Source organism: Lissotriton helveticus, chromosome 7 (genome assembly GCF_964261635.1).
Source record: "Lissotriton helveticus chromosome 7, aLisHel1.1, whole genome shotgun sequence".
Lineage (NCBI taxonomy): Eukaryota > Metazoa > Chordata > Amphibia > Caudata > Salamandridae > Lissotriton > Lissotriton helveticus.
The window spans coordinates 53,286,765-53,312,076 of NC_136068.1; the positions used below are offsets into that span (position 1 = coordinate 53,286,765).

The following is a 25,312-nucleotide window of genomic DNA, read 5'->3' on the forward strand; positions in this document are numbered from 1 at the left end:
TCAATTGTTGTGGTTTCTGAGCTACAATTATTATAAATGTTATATGGCCAGGATCTGCATGGGCTGGTTCCTGTGGCTGGGGCTTCAGGGCTCCTTTGGGTTCCTTCCGGTTGGGGCCTTTTTATTTGTTTCTTTTGTGTTTGTGTCCCAGGTGGGGTGGCCTACTGTCCTGTTGGGGTTTGGCGTTCCCTGATTGGCCCTTATGGATCTTGCATTGCTTGGTCTGGGGTAGTTTGTTGGGCGCTGGTTTCTCTGCTCTGTTCACATTGTGGAGTAGAGCGGTTTGGGAGTGACTGGGGTCTGCTGTATGGAGGAGGTGGTGGTTGCTGGGACTTCCACTGTTCCTTCCCTAGTGCATGTGCACGATGCCTCTGCTGACATAGATCCGGACTTGGTTTCGGATGAGAACAGGGGGCAGACCTTCACAGTGTTCTGCTACGTGTTCAAGACTATTTAGGGTTCCCTAGGTTTGGTGGGTGGAAAGTCAGTAGACTTTGTTGCCAATCACCAGTTGATGGGGCTTGTAGGCCTCCCTATTCCTAAACTCTGTGAGTAATTTGCTTGGGGGGGGGAGTGGAAGGATGTTGTCAAACATGCCTTTCGTTGGTTTCTGGCGGTGGGCTATCCTTTACAGTGGTTCGCTGTGGTATCCTGGCTGTGGTGATGGTGAATCCTTGCTGGCTGGTGTGGCATCTCAGAGCCAGGTGGTGTCCGTGGATGCAGTTCCTTCTTATCCTGTGGTCATATGGGTTGAAGGGGCCTTGAAATGGGCTTTTGATGCCTTTGGTCTTGCAGTTCGGTCTGCGACTTGCCCCAGCTTTCGGGTTTAGTCGCTTCTATATGACTGTCAGGGTATTTGTGTGCAGTTCTTGCTGGATGTGGATCCCTCAGAATCTTTTTCCGTGTTGGGACTGCAGTTGCGTTTCCTGGGGAATTTGTCCTTCGATTCCCTTAGTACGGCGGCGGCTGGGACCTCTGTGGCTGCTCAGTGGCAGTTATGGCTTTAGCCTTGAAAGGTGGTGCTGCTCGGAAGGCTACCATGATGGAGCTTCCCTTCGCGGGCTCTATACCGTTTGGAGATCCGTTGGAGGCCTTGATTGATATGACGGCTGAGGACAATATTTTGTTGGCTCCCTTCTCCAAGAACCCCAGCTTGTGTAGCAACAGACCTACACTAATGTGCTGCATTAACTGGGCTGTGATTGGTGGGCTCTGCTGTGACACTGTATGTAATTACCGCTCCTTTGAATACTTGCACCTACCCTCTCTTCCTACGGTACGGGCAGTGAAGGTGAGTCCAGGTCTTACTGGTGCATCTGTCACTGCGAAAGCTTTACGTGGCATTGTCACGTACCAGAATTATGCACATCTCGCTTCTCACAGTACACGTGCCCAGCCGGTCCATGCACCATCCTCTGGCCTTCTAAGAGAGTCTGACCCACAAGACCAGGCACCTCCCATCCCCTACTCTGCATCCTGTACCTTTTCTTCAATCCTAACCCCGGATTGCCCTGGTGAAAGCAGAAGCCACATCACATATGAAATACTTTAATACCATCTATGGGGTTTACAACCAGAAGGTTAATCAATCTACAAGGAGAAGACAGTGTTGCTGTCCGCCTCCCGGCTGTAGCCCTAAGAACATTGCACTGGATCCTACTACACCAAGACCTACTCAGAATCCTGTTCTTGGGGCACAAATCAGTGCCAGGCTCAGTCCCAGACTGTCTCTCTGGACCAGAGGCTCCCTCAATGATTGAAGTGGTCTCGGGGGAGGTTTCTGCACCTACGAGGCTCCTCCCCTTGGAAAGCTCTCCCTCCACATCTGCGCAATAAATCCAATCTATAATCATTCCAATAAACTGAAGAGCCGTCTCTTCCTCCAAGTGCTCACACCTCGGGAGCTTTCTCACCTGCAGGGGTGTAGGAGACACTAAAATTCTGGGGGGGACAGGGACAACCTTTTGGACTTTCCAGTGACCTTTTACAAATCGGCCATTGTCTGAGAGCCGTACGCTCTGTTAAAAAGATACAATTGCATAGTTTTGTACTGTAACATTGATAATGGCAGGCATGTAGTCACAGTTTGCAAATATGCTTTAAATGTTATTTACATTCATAAAGTAATTAGACCAAATGTGAAAAAAACATGTTTTTGAATCTTACACCGTCATGCATCACGCAAACAAAGGTGGGACGAAAAAAAGGAAAAATAAACTGAATGCTCTTTGCGACATTCCTATTCACAAAATGCAATTGGACTAATATTGAACTGTACTGGAGACAGGCTGCATGCACACAGAGCTGTAAGAGCAGATACATGTCCACTTTCTAAAAGTGGCATATCTTAAATAGTAATGTGCAATCCATCCTTACCAGTAAAAAGGATTTATCATTGCCATTCCAAAGTTATAAAACATGCATCTGCTACTCCTTTCTAACCAGGAACTCCACCTTAAAAGAGTGTATTAAGGAATTCCCAATGTCAATCTATGAGAATAGGCCTCGCATTAGTGAAAAATGAATGTAGATGTTTTTCACTACAAGGACATGCAAAACATAAAAGTACATGTCCTACCTTTTAGCAACATAGCACCCTCCTCCATGGGCTACATAGGGCCTACCTTAGGGGTGACGTATGTATAATAAAAGGAAGTTTAAGGCTTGGCAAGAGGATTTTAATACAAAGTCAACCTGTGAGTAAAACTACACACACAGGCTCTGCAGTGGCAGGCCTGAGACATGTTTAAAGGGCTACTTGTGTGGGTGACACAATCAGTACTGCAGACCCACTAGTAGCATTTAATTTACAGGTCCTGGGTATATGGTGTAACACTGTACAAGGTATTTACAAGTAAATATAAAAGGCCAAACGTGTATACACCAATGTACACACTTTTGAGGGAGAAAAGCACATGCACTTTAGCACTGGTGAGCAGAGGTAAACTCCTCAGAGTCCTAAGGCCAACAAAATTAATCACGAAAAGAGGAGGTAAGCAGGCAAAAAAGTTTGGGGGAAGTCCATTCTAAGGCTGACAGGTCTAACAGTATGGTGTAGGATTCTGTGTGTCTGAGTAATGAAGTCAGTCAGATCCTTTTTGGAAGTCCCAGGTTTAGCAGGGCATTAGAAGGAGAGTGAGAATAGTTTCTCAACCACTATAAGTTTATCGCCTGCATTCCTGAGGCTGACGGGTGGAGAAACCCTCAATGCGTCGCAAAGTGTACAACGCAATACAAAAACATTTGTTGTCTAATCTATGAGAAGCGCTATTGCAGCTGGATGACATAAGTGTAGAGTGCACTCAAACCACATTATCTTGCATAGGAATATAAGACATCCTATAAGATACATTTGCAATAAGAATTATCCTTGTGTGGGATGTCACAAAAATGAGATTTACAGTGTTTGTGTGGAAGAGCGATGCTTACCAATGTAAAACAGCCTGCTGTGAGGGACACAAATGAGATTCTCACAGAAGATAGATATAGTTAGATATGCAGAATGAATTGTGTGGCAAAGCTCAGATATGAGGTGTTAGTGATGAACACCAGAAACAATGTTTGTTTGTGAAGCTTACACATGAATACAATGGGTGGAAGGTCACAAATGAGAAGTGAGCGGGATGCAGTAAAGCATAAAAACTTTGTTATATGAGAGGCTCACAAAAACTATAAAAAAATGACCAAACTAGCAAATATGCCTCATGCTAGGATTTTTCTAGTCTACATATTGAGCATTTAATTGATACAATAAATAAAGGTGTGGAGGCCTTGCTCAAGACTATGATGATTTATTTACAAGAAACATTTGGAGAGTTGGGTATTAACAGTGAAGTCATCTTTGGGGAACAGTAATTGCTACCAAGAAAAAAGATCAGATGGACAGGGTAACTTGGATATGGATTGGGTTGCTCCTGAAGATGAGCCAAACTCTGCTTCTGAGCATATCCAGGAGGAGTCTGGAGTCCCCTTACTGAAGAACTCTAGTCCCCCAGGGAATAGTTCTAGTGACATAGAGGGAGGCCCTAGAGGTATGACCCCGTTATTCCTCCTGGGAGGGTACAAAAGGTTCAGGGGAAGTCGAGGTCCTCCTCAGTTAATTCAGCCTCCTCTGCCACTTCAATAGGGACTTCCATCTCTGGCAGGAAGTGGGAAAAGTTTTAGAAAGGAAATACCACCTGCTCAAACTTTAGCAAGCCAAGCTAAGAATCAAGAAGGAATTGGCCTTAGATAAGGACCCCCTAGAAGTGCAGAGGGCTAGGACGAATTTAGTATTATAATCCCATGGTGGCAGGACTAGTGAACCTAGAGTTAGGGAAGATCCCTTTGACACTTAGACTGGAGCAGGATAGTCCCTCCTTACCAGGAGGGTGATGACATCCATAAGTGGGTTACTGCTTTAGAGAGGGCCTGTAAAGTTCAGAAGATTGCTCAGGGGCAGTGGGCAGCTATCCTTTGGCTCTCCTTTGCAAACAAAGGTAGAGAAAAACTCTTGACTGTAAAGGGAGAAAATGCAGCTTTTCAAGACAAGTGGAGTGCCCCTTAGGTCACCTACTTAGTTGACCTAGGTACTCCAAGAAGTCCCCACAGGGTGCATCATGTGAATCACCTGAAAACGTTTATTGATCAGGCTTACATGAGGATGCTCATGGCCTCTGATTGATGGTCAGGAGGAAGAAAGTAACCCTCTCCCTGATCTTTTCTCTCAGGACTCTGTTGATGGATCAGTTGAAGGAGTAGTCTTGGCAGATAGACTCACTGATCAACAGCAAGCTGATTACAGACATGTTCTCAATCAGTTTCCTGGTCTCTTTCTCTGACACCCAGTCAAACCACATGGTGTAGCCATGAAGTGGACACAGGTGACAGTTTGCCTCTGAAGAGCACCATTTACAGACAGCCTGACCATGTCAGAGATTGCATCAGAAAATAATCCCAAAAGATGCTGGAGTTGGAGGGGGTCATTGAGCCTTCATGTAGCCCTTAGGCTAGCCCTGAAGCCATTGTACTAAAAGCTCATATCCAGGATGATAAGAGAGAGATTAGGTTTTGTGTTGATTATAGAGGTCTCAATGAAGTCACTAGGACTGATGCCTATCCAATTCCCGGGACAGGTGAACTGGCTGATACTTTGGACTCTGCCAAATGTATCAGTACATTTGACCTCACTGCTGGTTATTGCAAATCAGACTTTATGAGGTTGCCAAATCAAAAATAGCATTTTCAAACTCCAGTGGGCATTATCAATTTATTGTGATGCCTTTTGGTTTGAAAAATGCACCTGACACATTTCAGGGGATGGTGCATAAAGTCTTAACAGGACTGGAAATCTATAGTGCAGCATATCTAGATGATATATCTGTCTTTAGCTCCACCTGGGAGGATCACCTGGTCTACCTCAGAAATTTACTTGAGGCTACTCGAGGCCCTGCAGAAGGCAGACCTCACAATGGAGATCACAAAGTGCCGGATAGGGCAGAGTAAAGTTGTGTACTCAGGCCACCTTGTAGTTGGAGGCCAACTTCCAACGTTGGAGAGCAACATTTAGACCATCATGGACTGGGTTGCTCCCACTACTCAGACTCAGGTCAGAGCTTTCTTGGGCCTGAGTGAGTACGACAGAAGGTTTGTTAAGGGCTATAGATCCATAGCAACACCCCTTAATGATTTCACCCCCAAAGTGCTGGAAATATTATCCCATGTACTGGGGGGCTCTTTAGGAGACCCCCGTGTACTCCCGGTAACAGTTTCTTAGGGTCTGCCAGCAAGCTAGTGCTGCTGCCAACCACAGACATGATTCTGCCCTCCTGCCGCTGAGCTGAGCTTAAACAGGGGAAGGTAGAACAATAGGTTTACTGTCACAGGAATTGTGACCCCCTCCCAGACAGGATTTAGTGTATTGGCCTGGGTTGGGATCGCCTTCCAGGCATCCAGACCGTTATGAAGGGCATACTTGAGTCCCTCTTTGCATACTCAAGTTTGAGCCAGTTCAGGAACCCTTGTTTCTTGCTCTGGCAAGAAACTGGAGAAAGGCCAAAGGACAGGATCATCCCCTCTGTCCAGCCCCTCCTCTAGGAGGGACCGTGGTGAAGTTCTAACGCTTTCTATATGGTACCGAAGTTCTCCATTGTGGGAGGGTCCTCATACTCATCCTAGAACAAGAATCACTTCTGGAACTAAGACAACACTCTTCGACCGTCTGAATACTTGAACTTCGTTGGGCTTTGACTGGAACCGAGACTGCATCAAGAAAGAGTCCTGCTGCTCCTGGTCTTGCGGTCAAGTCTTCTGAGTCGTCTGTGTCCGTGCTTCATCCAGGTTCTCCAGAAGGCCTGTAGGAATCAAGGACATCCCTTGCATCTGCAGGCACAGCAACGAAGCTGACTGGTCTGCTGCTCCTGCCGTTCTGCGGGCTTCCCAAGGCCCAGCAACACAGGTGGTGGTTCTGCAGCTCCCTCGAGGCCTGGCCTGCCTTCTCTGCAATTTTGATGACACTATCCCTCGTTGGAGCCGCTGAGACTGAACCCCTGTGCACCCTCTCTACTTGCCATTGCCAATGCTTGTTGGCTCTGTATTCCAGAGATCTTCGGGCTACAAGAAGCTCAAGCCTCCAATACCTCATCCGTTGAAGATCAGCATCCTCATTGCATCCTCTGCAACCTGGGCCACCATCTTTGCTGAGCTGCCTGAGGTCCTGTGGGTCCTTTCAAGGGTCTTCCTTTGCTGCAGTGGGCTCCCCTGCTTGCTCAGGGCCTGCTCTGATTCTCCTGCTGTTGGTGAGTCCTTTGGACCTTGCCAGTCCCAACGTTTGAATCTTTTTGCTTTCTACGCCAATTGCGGCTACCAAGGCTTGTTGCTGCTCCCGCCAGACACCAGACATCTGGACACTGACACCTGATGTGGGCCAGCTCGTGCACAGCTCCTGGTCTTCTTCAGCATTGCCTGGTCCTCACAGCTGCATGGACAAGGTAACTGTCTTCACTCCTAAACCTCCAGGCATAGGTGGGTGTTGCGCATCCATGCCTCCTGGTCACTTCCAAGTGGCATAGACTCTGTCCCCTCTGCTTGCAGGTTCTCCTCTTGAAGAGTCTACTCTTGGATTCCACCAAACTCCTTCACAGGCTTCTCCAGAGTCATTTTCAAAGTCTTCTATTGTCGTCTACGGCAGGTTCCAATGTCACTTCACCCTATGCACCTGGCTTTCCTAGTGCAAGTAACCTGATTCCAGGTGGGGTGGGTCTGTAACTTCCAAACTTCCAAAGGGTTTCTTCTGAGTTCCCTGGAATGGGTTCTTCTTCTTTAAAACTGCAACTGTGACTTCTCCATTGACTTCCATTGGGCATGTGGCTGTGTTTCCACTCTGCACACAGTCTCCGGGGGGTCCTGGGTACTTACCTTGGGTGGTTCCTTGTGTCCCCAGCTCCTCTGAGTCTTCTGGTCCAAGTCCCATTCTCCTTTGCAGTTTATATTCCACTTTCTTAGTATATCGGTTGATCTTCTTCTGGAGACCAGTGTATAATTTTGCTACTGACTGTAAATTGTAAAAAAAATTGATACTTGTATAGCTCACTACTCACCCGCAAGGGTCTCAAGGCGCTTGTACGAATACCGCTGTGGAACCCATCCTGGCTTTCCCTGTGAGGTGTCCACTCCTGGGCACCCCCAAGATGGAGGCCAGGCATCCTTAGCGTTGTGGGGGCCGTTGTGGAGATTAAGCAAGCTATTGCCCAGAGTTGCAGAGTGGGACTCCATGATTGGAATAGGCCTTGAGGCGAGAATTATCAGGTCAGTGGAATTTTTGAGCCCAAGACCCGCCGAGGCGGGGAATTGAACCCTGGTCCCGGGCTAGACCTCTGCATCAGGGTCTGCCGCTCTAACCATTGAGCCACACTTCTCCACTGACTTCATTATTTTGAAGTATTCTTGGGTGTATTATTGATATCTCTGGGTAGGAGATATGCCAATTTGTTAGTGATTGTGTTGCATAATAAATAGACCTATTTTTATAAACACTGTGTGGTTCTTTTTCATCTAATCTTTACACTCCTTCAAGATAAGCCTGAAGGTTGCTCTACACAGCTACCACTTTGATAGCTTTCTATGGTTATCAAAGACCACTAAAATCACCATAAGGGTTGTCTGGATAAGTGCAAGGTGCATCACTCCTGAGCGTTCACTATATACTAAACCAGCCTCCTACAACACTAATTCTCCATTGTACTTTTCCCACCAGGATACAAGCCCTAAAAAAGAAGCGGGGCACTAACCAAGGGCCCGATTCACAGAATTAACTTAAGGCAAAATCCTAAACTTACTACTTTTGGTATTCACAGAAGTTAGGATTTTGTCTTAAGTTTGTCTTAAGACAGACTTAAGACAGACTTAAGACAAAATCCTAGCTTAAGTCCGTCTTAACTCTGTCTTAAGTCTGTCTTAAGACAAACTTAAGACAAAATCCTAACTTCTGTGAATACCAAAAGTAGTAAGTTTAGGATTTTGTCTTAAGTTAGTTCTGTGAATCGGGCCCCAAGTTCGGCAGTATGTAAGTGACATCACAACCCACAGCCTCACAGGAAGTGCTATCACAAAAAATGACATCAGATTTTAAGACCTCATATATGTTAAGGAGGTCTGTCATGAGTACATTTGAGCATATTACAATATTTAACAAATTAGATCTTGCGTCGGAGTTGTACCAAAAAAGTGTTAAAACCCCAGCGCAAGATCTAGGCCTCAGATTACACATTTATTTATTAAAACTCTGCCAGAAAGAAATTGGCAACAAGGAGAAACGTGACAGTGTATCTGTTCTGCTTAATTGCTTGCAAAGTCTGCATTCCAAAATATCTTATGGCATTAAGGTGCCTACTGCATAGATCTTTAAGTACCCAGTAAATCTGAGGAAATAATAATGGTAAAATAACTCTGGAGGTTAATGCACTTGGGAGGACGGGTGTTTTGTCTAGTTCCAGTTTTGTCAAAGTAGCATGGAGGGTTAATGTGCCTCCCACAAAGAACATCATGTGACACACAGATGATGGATCTTTATTTTATATGGATGGGTAAGTAGGTTATTGCTTTTAACACAGAGATCCTTTCGTTACTTACAGTTCATAAATTGTAATCCTTCTATTATAGCACAGTGAACTATGAAGGAAAGGATATATGACTCCTCAAATTGTAACCCTGTCTTACTCCAGTATTGGAACTTTCATAGATTCACATGCCTGAATCATTCCCTGTCGTCAAGACGGGAGTCTCCGGTATATAAAAAAGCAGTGCTTAGTAGTATATCAAACTGAAAGAGGCTTAGGCCCATTTCCCTTTTGCAACCCATAGCCTTTGTTATGTAAAAAAGGCCCAAACTTTTCTCTGAACCAATCAGAGCTCCTCACCCTCTAGAACAGTCCTGAGAGAACCTTCTGCCCCTCAGATGTTTCTACCGCACGTTGTGCTAGGGAGTCTCCTTTGAGCTCTGCTCAAACTCTGTGTTTTTTAACTTCTTTAAGGAACTATGTTCTTAGGAATTCTTCTGGATTCTGTTCTACTATGGATTATCTTCAAATACACTCTTTAAGGAATGTCTGGAAAGGAGAAGAAAGGATCATTTGGAGCCTGTACAACTTGTTCCAAGAGGTTGCACTACACTGATGAACCTCACACTGACTAGATTTACTGTCTATACCCGCAGGCCACAGACCGCAAGGTATGTCGCATTTTCTCAAGTAAGTTCTGAGAGGTCGTGGAGGCCGCCTTTTAATAGGGTGTCAAACGCTAAGGCCAGAAAGGAGGTTTTCCCCAGTGACAGTGATGAGGCGGCGTCCTCAACATCTAGGAGATCTCATAAGAGATAAAAAATCTCCTCAAACTCATTCCTCAGGGGAACGTCCTGAGAAGGCCGTCAAAAAGACCACTCATGGGTCTTATGGGTGCAGTCCTTCAAAATCTCCTCACTCTGTGGAAAAGGAGAAGAAAGGACATGCTTTTGGGGAAAGATCATGTTAAAAAGACGACTTATTCCAGTATTGCAATTTTCATAGATTCACATGCCTGAATCTAGGAGATCTCATAAGAGATAAAAATCTCCTCAAACTCATTCCTCAGGGGAACGTCCTGAGAAGGCCCTCAAAAAGACCACTCATGGGTCTTCTGGGCGCAGTCCTTCAAAATCTCCTCACTCTGTGGAAAAGGAGAAGAAAGGACATGCTTTTGGGGAAAGATCATGTTAAAAAGACGACTTCTGAGCCATCAAAAGCACTTCCTCTGGTCAAAGAACCCTTCAGGAAGCAGCTTTTTATACCTCTGAGGTAAAGACTAAGGCAGCCTCTCCGTCGACGGTGGCATCGTCTACGATGGCATCGTCTACGACGATGGTCGTCGACGACGGTGGTCGTCTACGATGGCTGTCTACGATGGCCGTCGACGACGGTGGTCGTCTACGATGGTGGTAGTCTACGATGGTGGTCGTCTACGATGGTCGTCGACGAAGGTGGTCGTCTATGATGGCTGTCTACGATGGCCATCTACGATGGCTGTCTACGATGGCCGTCGACAACGGTGGTCGTCTACGATGGTGGTCGTCTACGATGGTGGTCGTCTACGATGGTGGTCGTCTACGATGGTCGTCGACGACGGTGGTCGTCTACGATGGCTGTCTACGATGGCCATCGACGAGGGTGGTCGTCTACGATGATGGTCGTCTACGATGGTGGTCGTCTACGATGGTGGTCCACGACGGTGGTCGTCTACGATGGTGGTCGACGACGACGGTGGTCGTCTACGATGGTCGTCGTCGACGACGGTGAAAGAACCTTTTGGATACGCTACTTCAATTACATGTGAAGTATGAGGAGAAAGACTATGAGGAGTGATATGGGGAGTACCAATATCCTCAGCAACAGTACTATCGCCATGAGTGCCAGGAAGGAATGGTTGGAATGCCATGCTTCATGATGATAGATCTGCAGTTTATGCTGGCAGACTATGGAAAGAGGTTTCCGCCGGCACCAGCTGCTCAGGAAATCCCATCCCTACAACTCCAGTTAGAAACAGGGAGCCTCAACAAGAAGTTAGGCTGGCAACTCCTCGAATAATACACCACCAGAATCCGGTCACCGCAGATGATGATGATGACCAGGAAGACGGAGAAATAACAGATCCCAACAAAAGATGGGATGATTACTTGAATCCATCTCCGGCATCTTCCTCACCAGGACTGGTGGATTCTCCGCATATTCCATAATTTAATGGAAACAGCTGCGAGAGATTCTAGCTTCCTATGTCGACAATACGAACGGATTACTTCTTATACGATTTAATGTGGCCATTCAAAACCATCCAAAATCTCATTTCGTGTTTTAGCAAGTGGCGCAACAGGAATCTAAGAATCCCTCTACGCCTATATCAACACCACCTAAAAGGGAGGGGAGATGCTTGGACAACGCAGGACAGATTCTCATCCATGTCTGTTCTCTTAGGCAAAGCAGATAATGCCTTTGCTATTCTGGGCAGTTAATACAGGCATATATGGTGCAACATGGTGCCTAACATGGACCTCTTCCCAGAGAACATTAGACAGGAGGCGAGCGAAGGTGCTAACGAGTCAGAGGTGGTTAAGGTCGACTGCCTTAAGACCAGAAGTCCAAAATTAGGATCCTGAATCTCCCCTTCGATGGTTAAGATTTATTGGGAAACAAGTGGATGAGGCATTTCAAGGTACCAAAGGAGATACAGATACTACAAATACCCTGGGTACACTATGATACCGTTAGGTGCCTTTCCGAGGCGACTGGGAAAGAGACCAGTCATCCTACAAAGGGAGTTATCAACAAGGGAAGATAACCCCTTTTATTCCGCATCATCACAACCATATTGTCAACAATAGGAGGTACAACAAATTATACAAAGTCTGCTCCTAGAGGACGAGAAGGTCGTCAAGGGAAAAAACATTGGTAAAAGATAATGACAACCTCAGGGATCTGGCTGCATGTTGCCTTTCATCTCCACGAGTTCCATTGGTGGGAGAGTTGCTTTCCTTCTATATTATTGACGGAAAATAACAGACAGATGGGCCTTCAATATACTAAAATTCACACACTCTTCAGTTTTCTTCGATTCCCTCCCTCCAACACTGCAGACAAGTCAAGAGACTAAAAACATCTATCTCAGATTCGTTTGGAGATTCGGACAATGTCCGAAAGGGAGCAATAGAACCGGTGCCGATCTTCCAAAAACAAAAAGGTTTTTTTACTCCTGTTTTTCTTCCCAGTTCGGAAGAATGCCCTGCAATAGCGCCCTATTCTAGGCCTGAGGGTTCTGAATACTTACCGTAAGAAGCTATTTTTTCCAAATGCTGTCCCTAGACATTCGGCTACTCTTAAACCCAGGGGATCATATTACCACTCTAGACTTACAGGATGATTATGTTCACATCCCCTTCATCCTTCCTTTAGACTGTATCTTCGATTGGCAGTAGCCGGAGGACCATTAATCTTTATATAGTGTCCGACTCCAGCGACATTTCTGGGGGCAATATTGGACACTGAATGCAACAAAGCGTTTCCCTCCGAGGAAAGACAACTGAGGATTGTGTCCTTCTTCCAAGAGTTGGTAAAAAGAAAGTCTCTTTCGGTCCGCAGCTACAAATCCTTGCTGGGCACGATGTCCTCTGGTATTCCCCTGGTACCTTGCTACAGGCTAAGGATGAGAACATGGCAGGAACAGATCGATCTCCAATGGCATCAGGCGGAGGGATCCTTCGACGATACATTAAGGGTGACACCAGTGATGATACAGGCAGCGAAGTGGTGGACACAAAAAGCCAATGTGTCTCAAGGACTGACGTTTCTGGCAAGAGCGGCTCCACTAATGGTAACGGCGGATGCGTCGTTAGAAGGATGGGGAGCTTTCCTTCAGGACTTTCAAGTCAGCGGTCGTTGGAAGGCGCAGGAGCAGCAGTTACACATAAATCTGCTGGAGCTCAGAGCGATCCGCTTGGCATTACTGGTTTTTCGGCCAAGGTTAAGAGGTTCACTGGTGTTGGTAAGAACAGACAACACTACGGCGATGCATTATGTGAACAAGCAAGGGGGAACGAGATCTCTCTCCCTGTCTCAGGAAGCCCAGGAGATATGGGAATGAGCTCTTCAGCAAGGAATATCATTGGCAGCAGAACACCTCCCGGGGGTTCAAAACGTCACGGTGGATACTCTCAGCAGGCTAACATTGTCCTGCCACGAATGGGAGCTAGACCAGGGGATCCTGTACAGCGTCTTTCGAAGATGGGGAACACCGATAGTGGACCTCTTCGCTACAAGGGAAAACAGAAAATGCCAGTACTTCGCAAGCTGGTTTCCCCAGAAGGGATCTTGAGGGAATGCGTTTTCCATGGCATGGTCCGGCATCTTTACCTATGTTTTTCCTCCAATTCCTCTTCCCCCCGCGTACTGGTGAAGATCAAGAAAGAGCCGTGCAGGCTGATCCTAGTAGCCCCGTGGTGGCCCAGACAACACTGGTTCACGGAACTGCTGCTGCTGCTGTCGGAGGACCGTCCAATTCGGTTGCGCCTTATTCCATCGCTTCTGACAATGTCCACGGGGCAGGTGCTCCATCCGGACCCGAAATCCTTGCGATTGGCAGCCTTTCTCCTGAACACTGTGAGTTTAGCCATCTGAACATCTCACACCAATGTAGGGAGATCCTGTCCAAGGCCAGAGCGGAGAGTACCAACAAAACCTACCGAATGACATGGAAAAGGTTTTGTCTGTGGTGTAAGAGACATGATGGTCACCCTCTTACTGCTGCACCTCATCAAAATTATACCTTACATTCTGCCGTTAGCAAAGACACGATTAGCACACGCCTCCATCAAGGGGCATTTGGCTGCGTTATCCCGCTACAGGAGGTCATCGTCAGGCCCATCTTTATGGTCCTCAAGGATTATCAAACAATTTATGAAGGGGATATTCAGAGTCTTTCCTCCAGTAAAGCCTCCACCACCATTATGGAATCTGAATGTTGTACTTTCTCAATTGATGAAACCATCGTTTGAACCGATACATAGGGCAGATCTGAAGTTCTTGTCCTGGAAAGTGACTCTTCTCATTGCATTGACTTCAGCGAGAAGAGTAGGTGAACTACAGGCGCTCACGATTCAGGTGCCTGTCTTACAGTTTCAGGAGGATAGAATGATCTCAGGACAAACCCGAAGTTCATTCCGAAGGTGCCAACTGATTTTCATTTGAACGAACCATTGGTGTTGAAACGTTTCTTTCCTCATCCATTGACAGCGGCAGAACGAGTATTGCACTCGCTGGACGTTTAGAGATGTATGAAATTTTACTTGAAAGAAACTAAGGCGTTTCGCAAGTCTTCTCAGTTATTCGTCGCCTTCAGCGCACCCAGGAAAGGTTTCCCAGGGTCAAATAGGGGAATTGCCAAATGGATTTACAGTGAGATTGTCTACTGTCATCAAGCTGCTGGAAAGCCTTTGAATGCACGAGTCCGTGCCCATTCCACGACTGCGGTGGCCACATCCACTGCACTGTTTAGAGAAGTGCCAATCCAGGATATCTGCAGAGCAGCAACCTGGGCATCTACGCACACCTTCACCAGGCACTACTGCTTGGATGCAGCCGCAGAATCGGATGCGGCGGTGGGAGAGGCGGTCCTGCGGAATATAATCCATTAACGGTGAGCCTTTCTTGCATCCCTCCATCCATAATTTCTTTTGTTTACAAAGTCACATTTTATATAAGTATGTATATATATGTATATGAGATTATGCTTCATTTTCTAATGGTATTGCATGATTATGTAATGTATCAGGAAAATGTGCTTTGTTTTTTCACTGCTCGCTATTCTGATTCAGGCATGTGAATCTATGAAAGTCCCAATACTGGAGTAAGAAAACAAGTTACTTACCTGTAACTTTAGTTCTCCAGTATTGGAATCTTTCATAGATTCACATGCACCCACCCTCCTCCCCTGAGAGGCTCACCTCGGATTTAGCACAAGAAGTGTGTTATATGCACAAGTGCGCGAAAAATCTGAGGGGCAGAAGGTTCTCTCAGGAGTGTTCTAGAGGGTGAGGAGCTCTGATTGGTTCAGAGAAAAGTTTGGGCCTTTTTTACATAACAAAGGCTATGGGTTGCAAAAGGGAAATGGGCCTAGGCCTCTTTTCAGTTTGCTATACTATTAAGCACTGCTTTTTTATATACCGGAGACTCCCGTCTCGACGACGGGGAATTATTCCGGCATGTGAATCTATGAAAGATTCCAATACTGGAGAACTAAAGTTACAGGTAAGTAACTTGTTTTCTTATGTAACACATCCACTAAATTGATTTTAAAACCTTCTTATTGCCAATGTGCATGTGTGATCTAAAGCGCTCTGACATCCTGGATTGGGGTGAGTGGTGCTATAAGAGAAATCAGACAAACTAGTGGTATCTAAATTGTTATTTACGTAAATATTAGGACAGACCAAAACATCTGACACCCAACAGAAGTGGGCTCAGAGGGTGTCTGATACTAATTGTTTTTCATGTTCCCTAGCGAGGTTCAACTGCTCAAAATATACATTTCACCAAACATTAGCCTTTGAGCGGCTAAATTACGCAGTCAAAATAACTAAGTGGGGTCCGGTCGGGGCTGAGAAGGTGCAGCATTCAGACAGCAATTAACAAACTGTCTCTCCTCCTTTGTCCTAAAAGTGCAGAGTGCAGGCAGCCATGGCGCGGAGGACGAGGTGTGAAAATTCCTGGAGGTTTGCAGCACAACAAAAGCCATCGGCACTTGAAAGGCTTTGACAAAAGAATTTCCCCTCTCCCGTCTGTCAGTCGCAGGGCCATTGGCACCTCAAAGCACTTATTGGCACCTCAAAGCACTAGTGCTTTGAGGTGCCAATGGCCCTGTGACTGACAGAAGGGAGCGGCGACACTCTTGTGTCCCCTTGTCCCCTCCCACCCTTGTCCCCCGTGTCCCCACCACTACAAAATCTGGGGGGGATATATCCCCCGCGTCCCCCACACTTCCTATGCCCATGCTCACCTGGTCATCTGACCTGTATCCTCTTAAATCTATAATATTGTGGTCGTTGATATTCTGACTACACTACTTCTGTAAATCGATATTTAAAACGCAGTCTTGTAGAATAGGACCCCTGTGGTGTTTTCTGATGCACTGCAACGTCCTTTGGCCACAACTGTAACAAGCATTTGAAATGCAATAGGTCTCGCAATAGGAAAGTTAGAGCTATTGGTGTTATAAATATTTTTTTTTTTATTTATGTGTTGTTTTTTTAAATAGCTAAATTAATATATTTTTTTTACTAAGCAAATAGTTTTTACTTTTGTAAATGTGACACCTTTAGCATTTGTAATGCAACATGTTTTGTATTTACGTGACTTATATGTATTGATATAAATAAAAGACAGTGGTTTTTAATTTTTTTTAATAATCAATACGTAAATAAAATGCATTTTATTTTATATTGCTAATAGCTTAAACTTTATTGAATATATTTAGTGAAGATTATGTTGTGTGTATTTTATTGTGACGAAAATTGAAGAACAGAAGTGAAATTTTAAGATTTAGTTTGACATTTGGAATACATTTTGAAACATTGTGAAAACATATTTGAACTAATGATGCTATGTTGGCGCTGAATGATGCTGTGGTGCTGAGTGATGCTGTGGAGCTGAGTGATGCTGTGGTGCTGAATGATGCTGTGGCATTGGGTGACGCAGTGGCGCGGAGTGATGCTGTGGCGCTGAGTGACACTGTGACGCTTAGTGATGCTGTTGCGCTGAGTGATGCTGTGGTGCTGTGTGATGCTGTGGCGATGAGTGACGCTGTGGCGATGAGTGACGCTGTGATGCTGAATGTTGATGTGGTATTGAGTGGTGCTGTGGTATTTATTTATTTTTGTTGCCTTGACTGTTGCTGTGGCATTGAGTGGTGCTGAGTGATGCTGTGGCGTTGTTTTTTTTTGTGGCATTGAGTGATGCTGTGCTATTTAGTGTTGCTGTGGCATAGAGTGATGCCGTTGTATTAAGTGATGCAGTGGCATTGAGTGATGTTGTAGCATTGAGTAATGCTGTGGCATTGAGTGGTGGAGTGTTATTTAGTGTTGCTGTGGCATTTAGAGGTGTTGTGGCATTGAGTGGTGCTGTGGCATTAGTGTGTTGTGTTTGAGGTTGTAGTTGGAGGATGTGGTTGTTGGGGGGGAGTTGAGGAAATGAGTCTTTGTTTTGTTTAGGATGTGTGAGGGTGAGTGTTCTAGAGCTTTTTTTAGTGTATGAGGATGTGTGAGGGTGAGGGTGAGTGTATATGGTGAGTGAGGGTGTGTGTGTATGAGGTGCTGAGGGTGTGAGGGTGTGAAGGTGTGAGGGTGTGAATGTGAGTGAGGGTGTGTGAGTGTGTTTGTGGGTGTGAGGGTAGGTGAGTGTGAGTGTTTGAGTGAGGATTTGAGGAAATTATTGTTTTTGTTGTTTCGGATGTGTGAGTGTGAGTCTGCTCGAGATTTTTTAGTGTGTGAGGGTGAGTGAGGATGTGTGAGGGTGAGGGTGAGTGAGAGGAGCTATGTAAAGTTCATCATGGAAATTACAAGAATTGGCAAAGCCAATAGAGCTGTCCTTAGGCTCTGCCAATGGGTGTTAGTAATACTGTACAGCAGCCACGAAACTGTGCAGCATGGCTAAAGCAAAACTAATAACAAGGCAGCGCTGGGAGGGGGGCTGGAGATTGAACTGAAGTGCTCTGGGTGATGTTTGTGCAAGCCGGGCAGAAATGACGGCCGTGGGAGGTGGGAGGAGAAGTAATAGAGTGGTGCAGGCGGGGAGGGGGCGAAGAGTGGAAGGGGAGGAGGGAGCGAGGAAGATCGAATGGAAAGGGAGAGACTATGAACGGAGTCAGGGAAGAGACAGAGGGAAGGGGAGGAGGGAGAGGGCATAGATTATAGAGGAGGGTGGGATATAGAACCAGGGAAGGGATGGAAAGAGGTGAGAGAAAAGGAGAGGGAAGGCAGGGGAAAGGAGGGTGACTGGGAACGAGTGAGAAAACAAGTCGGAGGGCATTGCTGTGGGGAGGGGGAGGAGAAATGCGACACGGCGGGCAGGGGAGGGGGCGGAGTGGGGAGAGCGGCGATGAGGGTGTGAAGCAGCAGGGGCCTTTGAAGTGAAGCTAAGCTTCACTTCAAAGGTGTGGGAGGAGTGCGGCTGAGGGAACAGATGGCGATTTGATGATGTGCCCGCGCATTCCTAAAAGCGCACGGGCACAGCACCAAATCGCCCAGTTGGGTAAAGTCTGTTTAAGTCGCTGTAGTCTCGCTCTGCTCAATGCGCATGCGCATTGAGAGGCGAGACCTAAAAACTATCCTTAAAATGTGGAATTTCCTTCATTGTTCTATCTACATCGTGGCTGTAATTGCTCTGGCACCAAACCGTATTTGCAAGATAAGAAGTCACCCTAGGAGGGTGCCTTACGGAGGGGCGTGGCTGCCTTCGGTGCAGTGGCACCGGGCACAGAGGCCCGAGGGCACCATGGAACCCTGATCGTTGCTGTATTTCATAATTCGAGGAGCGGCCAGGGGGCAGTTGGTTCCTCGCACAAGGGACAAGGCCCATGACGCACTGGCCACGCACTGACATTCCTATTTATAAGTTCTGTCCTTTCAGAGTGTGATCACCGAGCGAAAAACAAATAATGACCTAAAACTAGTCTCCGACCTCCATTAGCCACGTCTGTCTCTTGTTTCATCAGTTACGTCTGTTTCTTCCATTGTCCCTTCCCCTTCCTTGCTGGTTGAGGGCCCACGGCGCCCCCGGGCAGGCCGGCTCCCCAGGGGCCGGGTCCTTTCATCGGCTGGCCTTGTTGCAGGCACACAGCAGCTCTTCGGACCAGGCCGGCTCCCCAGGGCCCGGACCAGACCTCGCTCCTTTCAGCAGTTGGCCTGGATTTCTGTAAACTGCTTCAGACGATCAAGGCGGGCCGTGCCCACACCCACAGCCGCACAAAGCCTCAAAGAGGAGAACAAAGGCTTCTCCCAGAGGAAGGGAGCTCCGCGCATTCACATCAAAGTGCTTCATTTCTGCACTTAGAGCAGCGTCTTGTGAACTTGTCCGGGCACAGTGGAGGCGTTTAAAGCTGGCACTGCCAGGCCTGGATGGCGGAATACACGTAAAGGAACAAAGGGGGAGAAGTTTCGCGGAGCTATTTGGTGGTCCCCACACTGAAGTTGCAGCGAGCTGCAGGGCTGGATTGAGGTCCAGTGGTGGAGCCTGATGTGTCCCTGTACCGACTAGCAGCAGGTGCTGAGTGCGGGGGTTGAGGTGCCCTGGTGGAGCCAGGTGTGTCCTTGTACTAGCAGCAGGTGCTGTGTGCTGGGGTTGAGGTGCCCTGGTGGAGCCAGGTGTGTCCTTGTACCAGCAGCAGGTGCTGTGTGCTTAGGTCGAGGTGCCCTGGTGGAGCCAGGTGTGTCCCTGCACTAGCAGCAGGTGCTGTGTGCTTAGGTTGAGGCGCATCGGTGGAGCCAGGTGTGTCCCTGCACTAGCAGCAGGTGCTGTGTGCTGAGGTTGAGGTGCCCTGGTGGAGCCAGGTGTGTCCCTGCACAAGCAGCAGGACCTGTGTACTTAGGTTGAGGTGCACCGGTGGAGCCAGGTCCCTGTACTAGCAGCAGGAGCTGTGTGCTGGGGTTGAAGTTCACTGGTGGAGCCAGGTGTGTCCCTGCACTCGCAGCAGGACCTGTGTGCTGGGGTTGAGGTGCACTGGTGGAGCCAGACGTGTCCCTGTACTAGCAGCAGGTGCTTTGTGCTTAGGTTGGGGTGCACCGGTGGAGCCAGGTGTGTCCCTGTACTAGCAGCAGGAGCTGTGTGCTGAGGTTGAGGTACACCGGTGGAGCCAGGTGTGTCCCTGTACTAGCAGCAGGTACTGTGTCCTGGGGTTGAGGTGCCCTGGTGGAGCCTGGTGTGTCCCTGCACTAGCAGCAGGTGCTGTGTGTATAGGTTGAGGTGCACCTGTGGAGCCAGGTGTTTCCCTGCACTAGCAACAGAAGCTGTGTGCTGAGGTTGAGGTGCCCTGGTTGAGCCAGGTGTGTCCCTGCACTAGCAGCAGGTGCTGTGTGCTTAGGTTGAGGTGCATCGGTGGAGCCAGGTGTGTCCCTGCACAAGCAGCAGGAGCTGTGTGCTTAGGTTGAGGTGCACCGGTGGAGCCAGGTGTGTCCCTGCACTAGCAGCAGGTGCTGTGTGCTGGGGTTGAGGTGCACTGGTGGAGCCAGGTGTGTCCCTGCACTAGCAACAGGTGCTGTGTGCTGGGGTTGAGGTGCCCTGGTGGAGCCAGGTGTGTCCCTACACAAGCAGCAGGACCTGTGTACTTAGGTTGAGGTGCACCGGTGGAGCCAGGTCCCTGTACTAGCAGCAGGAGCTGTGTGCTGGGGTTGAGGTGCACTGGTGGAGCCAGATGTGTCCCTGCACTAGCAGCAGGTGCTGTGTGCTTAGGTTGAGGTGCATCGGTGGAGCCAGGTGTGTCCCTGCACAAGCAGCAGGAGCTGTGTGCTTAGGTTGAGGTGCACTGGTGGAGCCAGGTGTGTCCCTGCACTAGCAGCAGGTGCTGTGTGCTGGGGTTGAGGTGCACTGGTGGAGCCAGGTGTGTCCCTGCACTAGCAACAGGTGCTGTGTGCTGGGGTTGAGGTGCCCTGGTGGAGCCAGGTGTGTCCCTGCACAAGCAGCAGGACCTGTGTACTTAGGTTGAGGTGCACCAGTGGAGCCAGGTCCCTGTACTAGCAGCAGGAGCTGTGTGCTGGGGTTGAGGTGCACTGGTGGAGCCAGGTGTGTCCCTGCACTAGCAGCAGGTGCTGTATGCTGGGGTTGAGGTGCCCTGGTGGAGCATGGTGTGTCCCTGCACTCGCAGCAGGTGCTGTGTGCTTAGGTTGAGGTGCACTGGTGGAGCCAGGCGTGTCCCTGTACTACCAGCAGGTGCTTTGTGCTTAGGTTGAGGTGCACCTGTGGAGTCAGGTGTGTCCCTTTACTAGCAGCAGGAGCTGTGTGTATAGGTTGAGGTGCACCTGTGGAGCCAGATGTGTCCCTGTACTAGCAGCAGGTGCTTTGTGCTTAGGTTGAGGTGCACCGGTGGAGCCAGGTGTGTCCCTGTACTAGCAGCAGGAGCTGTGTGCTGAGGTTGAGGTACACCGGTGGAGCCAGGTGTGTCCCTGTACTAGCAGCAGGTACTGTGTGCTGGGGTTGAGGTGCCCTGGTGGAGCCTGGTGTGTCACTGCACTAGCAGCAGGTGCTGTGTGTATAGGTTGAGGTGCACCTGTGGAGCCAGGTGTTTCCCTGCACTAGCAACAGAAGCTGTGTACTGAGGTTGAAGTGCCCTGGTTGAGCCTGGTGTGTCCCTGCACTATCAGCAGGTGCTATGTGCTTAGGTAGAGGTGCACCTGTGGAGTCACGTGTGTCCCTTTACCAGCAGCAGGTGCTGTGTGCTTAGGTCGAGGTGCCCTGGTGGAGCCAGGTGTGTCCGTGTCCTAGCAGCAGGTGCTGTGTGCTTAGGTGGAGGTGCACCTGTGGAGTCAGGTGTGCCCCTTTACCAGCAGCAGGTGCTGTGTGCTTAGGTCGAGGTGCCCTGGTGGAATCAGGTGTGTCCCTGCACTAGCAGCAGGTGCTGTGTGCTTAGGTTGAGGTGCATTGGTGGAGCCAGGTGTGTCCCTGCACTAGCAGCAGGTGCTGTGTGCTGGGGTTGAGGTGCACCGGTGGAGCCAGGTGTGTCCCTGCACAAGCAGCAGGAGCTGTCTACTTAGGTTGAGGTGCACCGATGGAGCCAGGTCCCTGTACTAGCAGCAGGAGCTGTGTGCTGGGGTTGAGGTGCACTGGTGGAGCCAGGTGTGTACCTGCACTAGCAGCAGGTGCTGTGTGCTAGGGTTGAGGTGCACGGTGGAGCCAGGTGTGTCCCTGCACTCGCAGCAGGTGCTGTGTGCTTAGGTTGAGGTGCACTGGTGGAGCCAGACGTGTCACTGTACTAGCAGCAAGAGCTGTGTGCTGAGGTTGAGGTGCACTGGTGGAGCCGGGTGTGTCCCTGTACTAGCAGCAGGTATTGTGTGCTGTGGTTGAGGTGCCCTGGTGGAGCCAGGTGTGTCCCTGCACTAGCAGCAGGTGCTGTGTGTATAGGTTGAGGTGCACCTGTGGAGCCAGGTGTGTCCCTTTACTAGCAGCTGAAGCTGTGTGCTGAGGTTGAGGTGCCCTGGTGGTGCCAGGTGTGTCCCTGTACGAGCAGCAGGTGCTATGTGCTTAGGTTGAGGTGCACTGGTGGAGCCTGGTGTGGCCCTGTACTAGCAGCAGGAGCTGTGTGCTGGGGTTGAGGTTCACCGGTGGAGCCAGGTGACCCTGTACTAGCAGCAGGTGCTGTGTGCTTAGGTTGAGGTGCACCGGTGGAGCCAGGTCTGTCCCTGCACTAGCAGCAGGTGCTGTGTGCTGGGGTTAAGGTGCCCTGGTGGAGCCAGATGTGTCCCTGCACTAGCAGCAGGTGCTGTGTGCTTAGGTTGAGGTGCCCTTGTGGAGCCAGGTGTGTCCCTGCACTAGCAGCAGGAGCTGTGTGCTGGGGTTGAGGTGCACCGGTGGAGCCAGGTGTGTCCCTGTACTAACAGCAGGAGCTGTGTGCTTAGGTTGAGGTGCCCTGGTGGAGCCAGGTTTGTCCCTGCACTAGCAGCAGGTGCTGTGTGCTTAGGTTGAGGTGCACCGGTGGAGCCAGGTGTGTCCCTGTACTAGCAGCAGGAGCTGTGTGCTTAGGTTGAGGTGCCCTGGTGGAGCCAGGTGTGTCCCTGCACTAGCAGCAGGTGCTGTGTGCTGGGGTTGAGGTGCACTGGTTTCAGCCTGGTGTGGCCCTGTTCTAGCAGCAGGAGCTGTGTGCTTAGGCTGAGGTGCCCTGGTGGAGCATGGTGTGTCCCTGCACTAGCAGCAGGTGCTGTGTGCTTAGGTAGAGGTGCACCTGTGGAGTCAGGTGTGTCCCTTTACTAGCAGTAGGTGCTTTGTGCTTGGGTTGAGGTGCCCTGGTGGAGCCAGGTGTGTCCGTGTCCTAGCAGCAGGTGCTGTGTGCTTAGGTAGAGGTGCACCTGTGGAGTCAGGTGTGTCCCTTTACTAGCAGCAGGTGCTGTGTGCTTGGGTTGAGGTGCCCTGGTGGAGCCAGGTGTGTCCCCGTACTAGCAGCAGGAGCTGTGTGCTTAGGTTGAGGTGCAACGGTGGAGCCAGGTGTGTCCCTTTACTAGCAGCAGGAGCTGTGTGCTTAGGTTGAGGTGCACCGGTGGAGCCAGGTGTGTCCCCGTACTAGCAGCAGAAGCTGTGTGCTTAGGTTGAGGTGCCCTGGTGGAGCCAGGTGTGTCCCCGTACTAGCAGCAGGAGCTGTGTGCTTAGTTTGAGGTGCCCTGGTGGAGCCATGTGTGTCCCCGTACTAGCAGCAGAAGCTGTGTGCTTAGGTTGAGGTGCCCTAGTGGAGCCAGGTGTGTCCCCGTACTAGCAGTAGGAGCTGTGTGCTTAGGTTGAGGTGCACCGGTGGAGCCAGGTGTGTCCCTTTACTAGCAGCAGGAGATGTGTGCTTAGGTTGAGGTGCACCTGTGGAGTCAGGTGTGTTCCTTTACCAGCAGCAGGTGCTGTGTGCTGGGGTTAAGGTGCCCTGGTGGAGCCAGGTGTGTCCCCGTACTAGCAGCAGGAGCTGTGTGCTTAGGTTGAGGTGCCCTGGTGGAGCCAGGTGTGTCCGTGTCCTAGCAGCAGGAGCTGTGTGCTTAGGTTGAGGTGCACCTGTGGAGTCAGGTGTGTCCCTTTACCAGCAGCAGGTGATGTGTTCTGGGGTTGAGGTGCCCTGGTGGAGCCAGGTGTGTCCCCGTACTAGCAGCAGGTGCTGTGTGCTGGGGTTGAGGTGCACTGGTGGAGCCAGGTGTGTCCCCGTACTAGCAGCAGGAGCTGTGTGCTTAGGTCGAGGTGCACCGGTGGAGTCAGGTGTGTCCCTTTACCAGCAGCAGGTGCTGTGTGCTGGGGTTGAGGTGCCCTGGTGGAGCCAGGTGTGTCCCCGTACTAGCAGCGGGTGCTGTGTGCATAGGTAGATGTGCACCAGTGGGGTTCTTTATACCTGCATTTCTTTGGGGCGAGGGTGGTCTGTATTGAGGTGCTTGGAGGCCGGTATTTTTGTCTGGTCCAGTCCTGGACTGGCGGGGCTGTGGGGCAGGAAGGGGCGCATTAGCAGGGCTGTGCTGGGCCAGTGAGTGTCAGGGGTGGAGCGCTGCTGTGGAGAAGAGTGAGGAGCACGGGCAGAGCTGTGTGTCGATCTCTACCGGAGCAGCACTAGGCACTACATGTCATGTCAGGAGAGAGAGCGGTCATTGGCATCAAGAGTAGAGTTGAGGCGAGGCGTAGGGTCGAAGGAAGAAGTGTTGCCAAGAATTGAGCCGTCCTCGCACCTGAGGTCGGCCGCACTCGCAGCTGGACACGTGCAAGTGACCACCTCTGACCCCTGCCTCTTAGGGGTCGTGTGACTGGCAGCCCCTGCCAAGCTGCCCTGTCGGCCTCCACGAGCACCGCTATCAGCCCCCCCTCCCCAGCCCCATGTGGCGACATGCACCCCTGCTCCCAGAGGGGGCTCTCTCCTCTTTGACCTCATTCTTTTGAGGGACACTCACCCGGTGTCGTCTCGATGTCCCGAAGGGCCAGCGTGCCAGCGGAGAGCGCCCACAGCAGTGCCAGGGCTGCGCCCCCCATGGTGGCTCCTGGGAGGGACGGTGGATGGGTGAAGCCCTTCAGGGTCTGCGTCTCTCTGCCTTGAGTGCCCGGCTGCCTCTGCTTCGAGGTCGGGCCCCTGGCGCTGTCTGGAGTCACCCTGCGCCCGTGCCTCCCTCCCTCTGGTCCAGGGAGGGTGTGCCCAGCTCTGGGTGGTGTCTGAACACAGGTGGGGCTGGGAGGGGTTTTAACTCTTTCCCTGCTGGATGGATGGTGCCAACGGCTCTGGGGTGAACTCAACCCTGGGGTGTGGGACTAGAGAGCACAGATGTTCCTTAACAGATGTGTTTATGTGGGAAGGGTGTGCCCAGACGTGGGTCCCGTGCTCACTTTGCCACTGGAGTCAAGCTATCCTGGATGAAGACGGCTGATAGTCGGATCCGGTCCTAGGATGCTTGATTCCGGTCCAGGGAAGACATGGCTTGGCAGTTCGGGCTGGACTGTTCCCATGAAGCACAGGGTCAAGACTGATTTGCATATGGCCATGTCTAAACTGGGGTGGCTTGGTGAGCAAAATAAATCCAGATCTATGACTGGGGGTGAATGTTTTGCCATTG

The 25,312-nt window shown here is 49.8% G+C and overlaps 1 protein-coding gene across 2 annotated transcripts in view; it reads right to left on the minus strand.

The window, feature by feature from the left end:
* The window catches only part of LOC144768014 (uncharacterized), a 113,499-nt gene extending 88,628 nt beyond the window's left edge, over positions 1-24,871 (minus strand). The window contains exon 1 of one of the 2 annotated variants that reach the window (XM_078651408.1): positions 24,659-24,871. In XM_078651408.1, the coding sequence (XP_078507534.1) occupies positions 24,659-24,737 (79 nt within the window). In that variant the 5' untranslated portion in view covers positions 24,738-24,871. The remainder of the gene's footprint in view (positions 1-24,658) is intronic. The other variant, XM_078651407.1, reaches the window with a different exon arrangement.
* Positions 24,872-25,312: the final 441 nt, after the last annotated feature.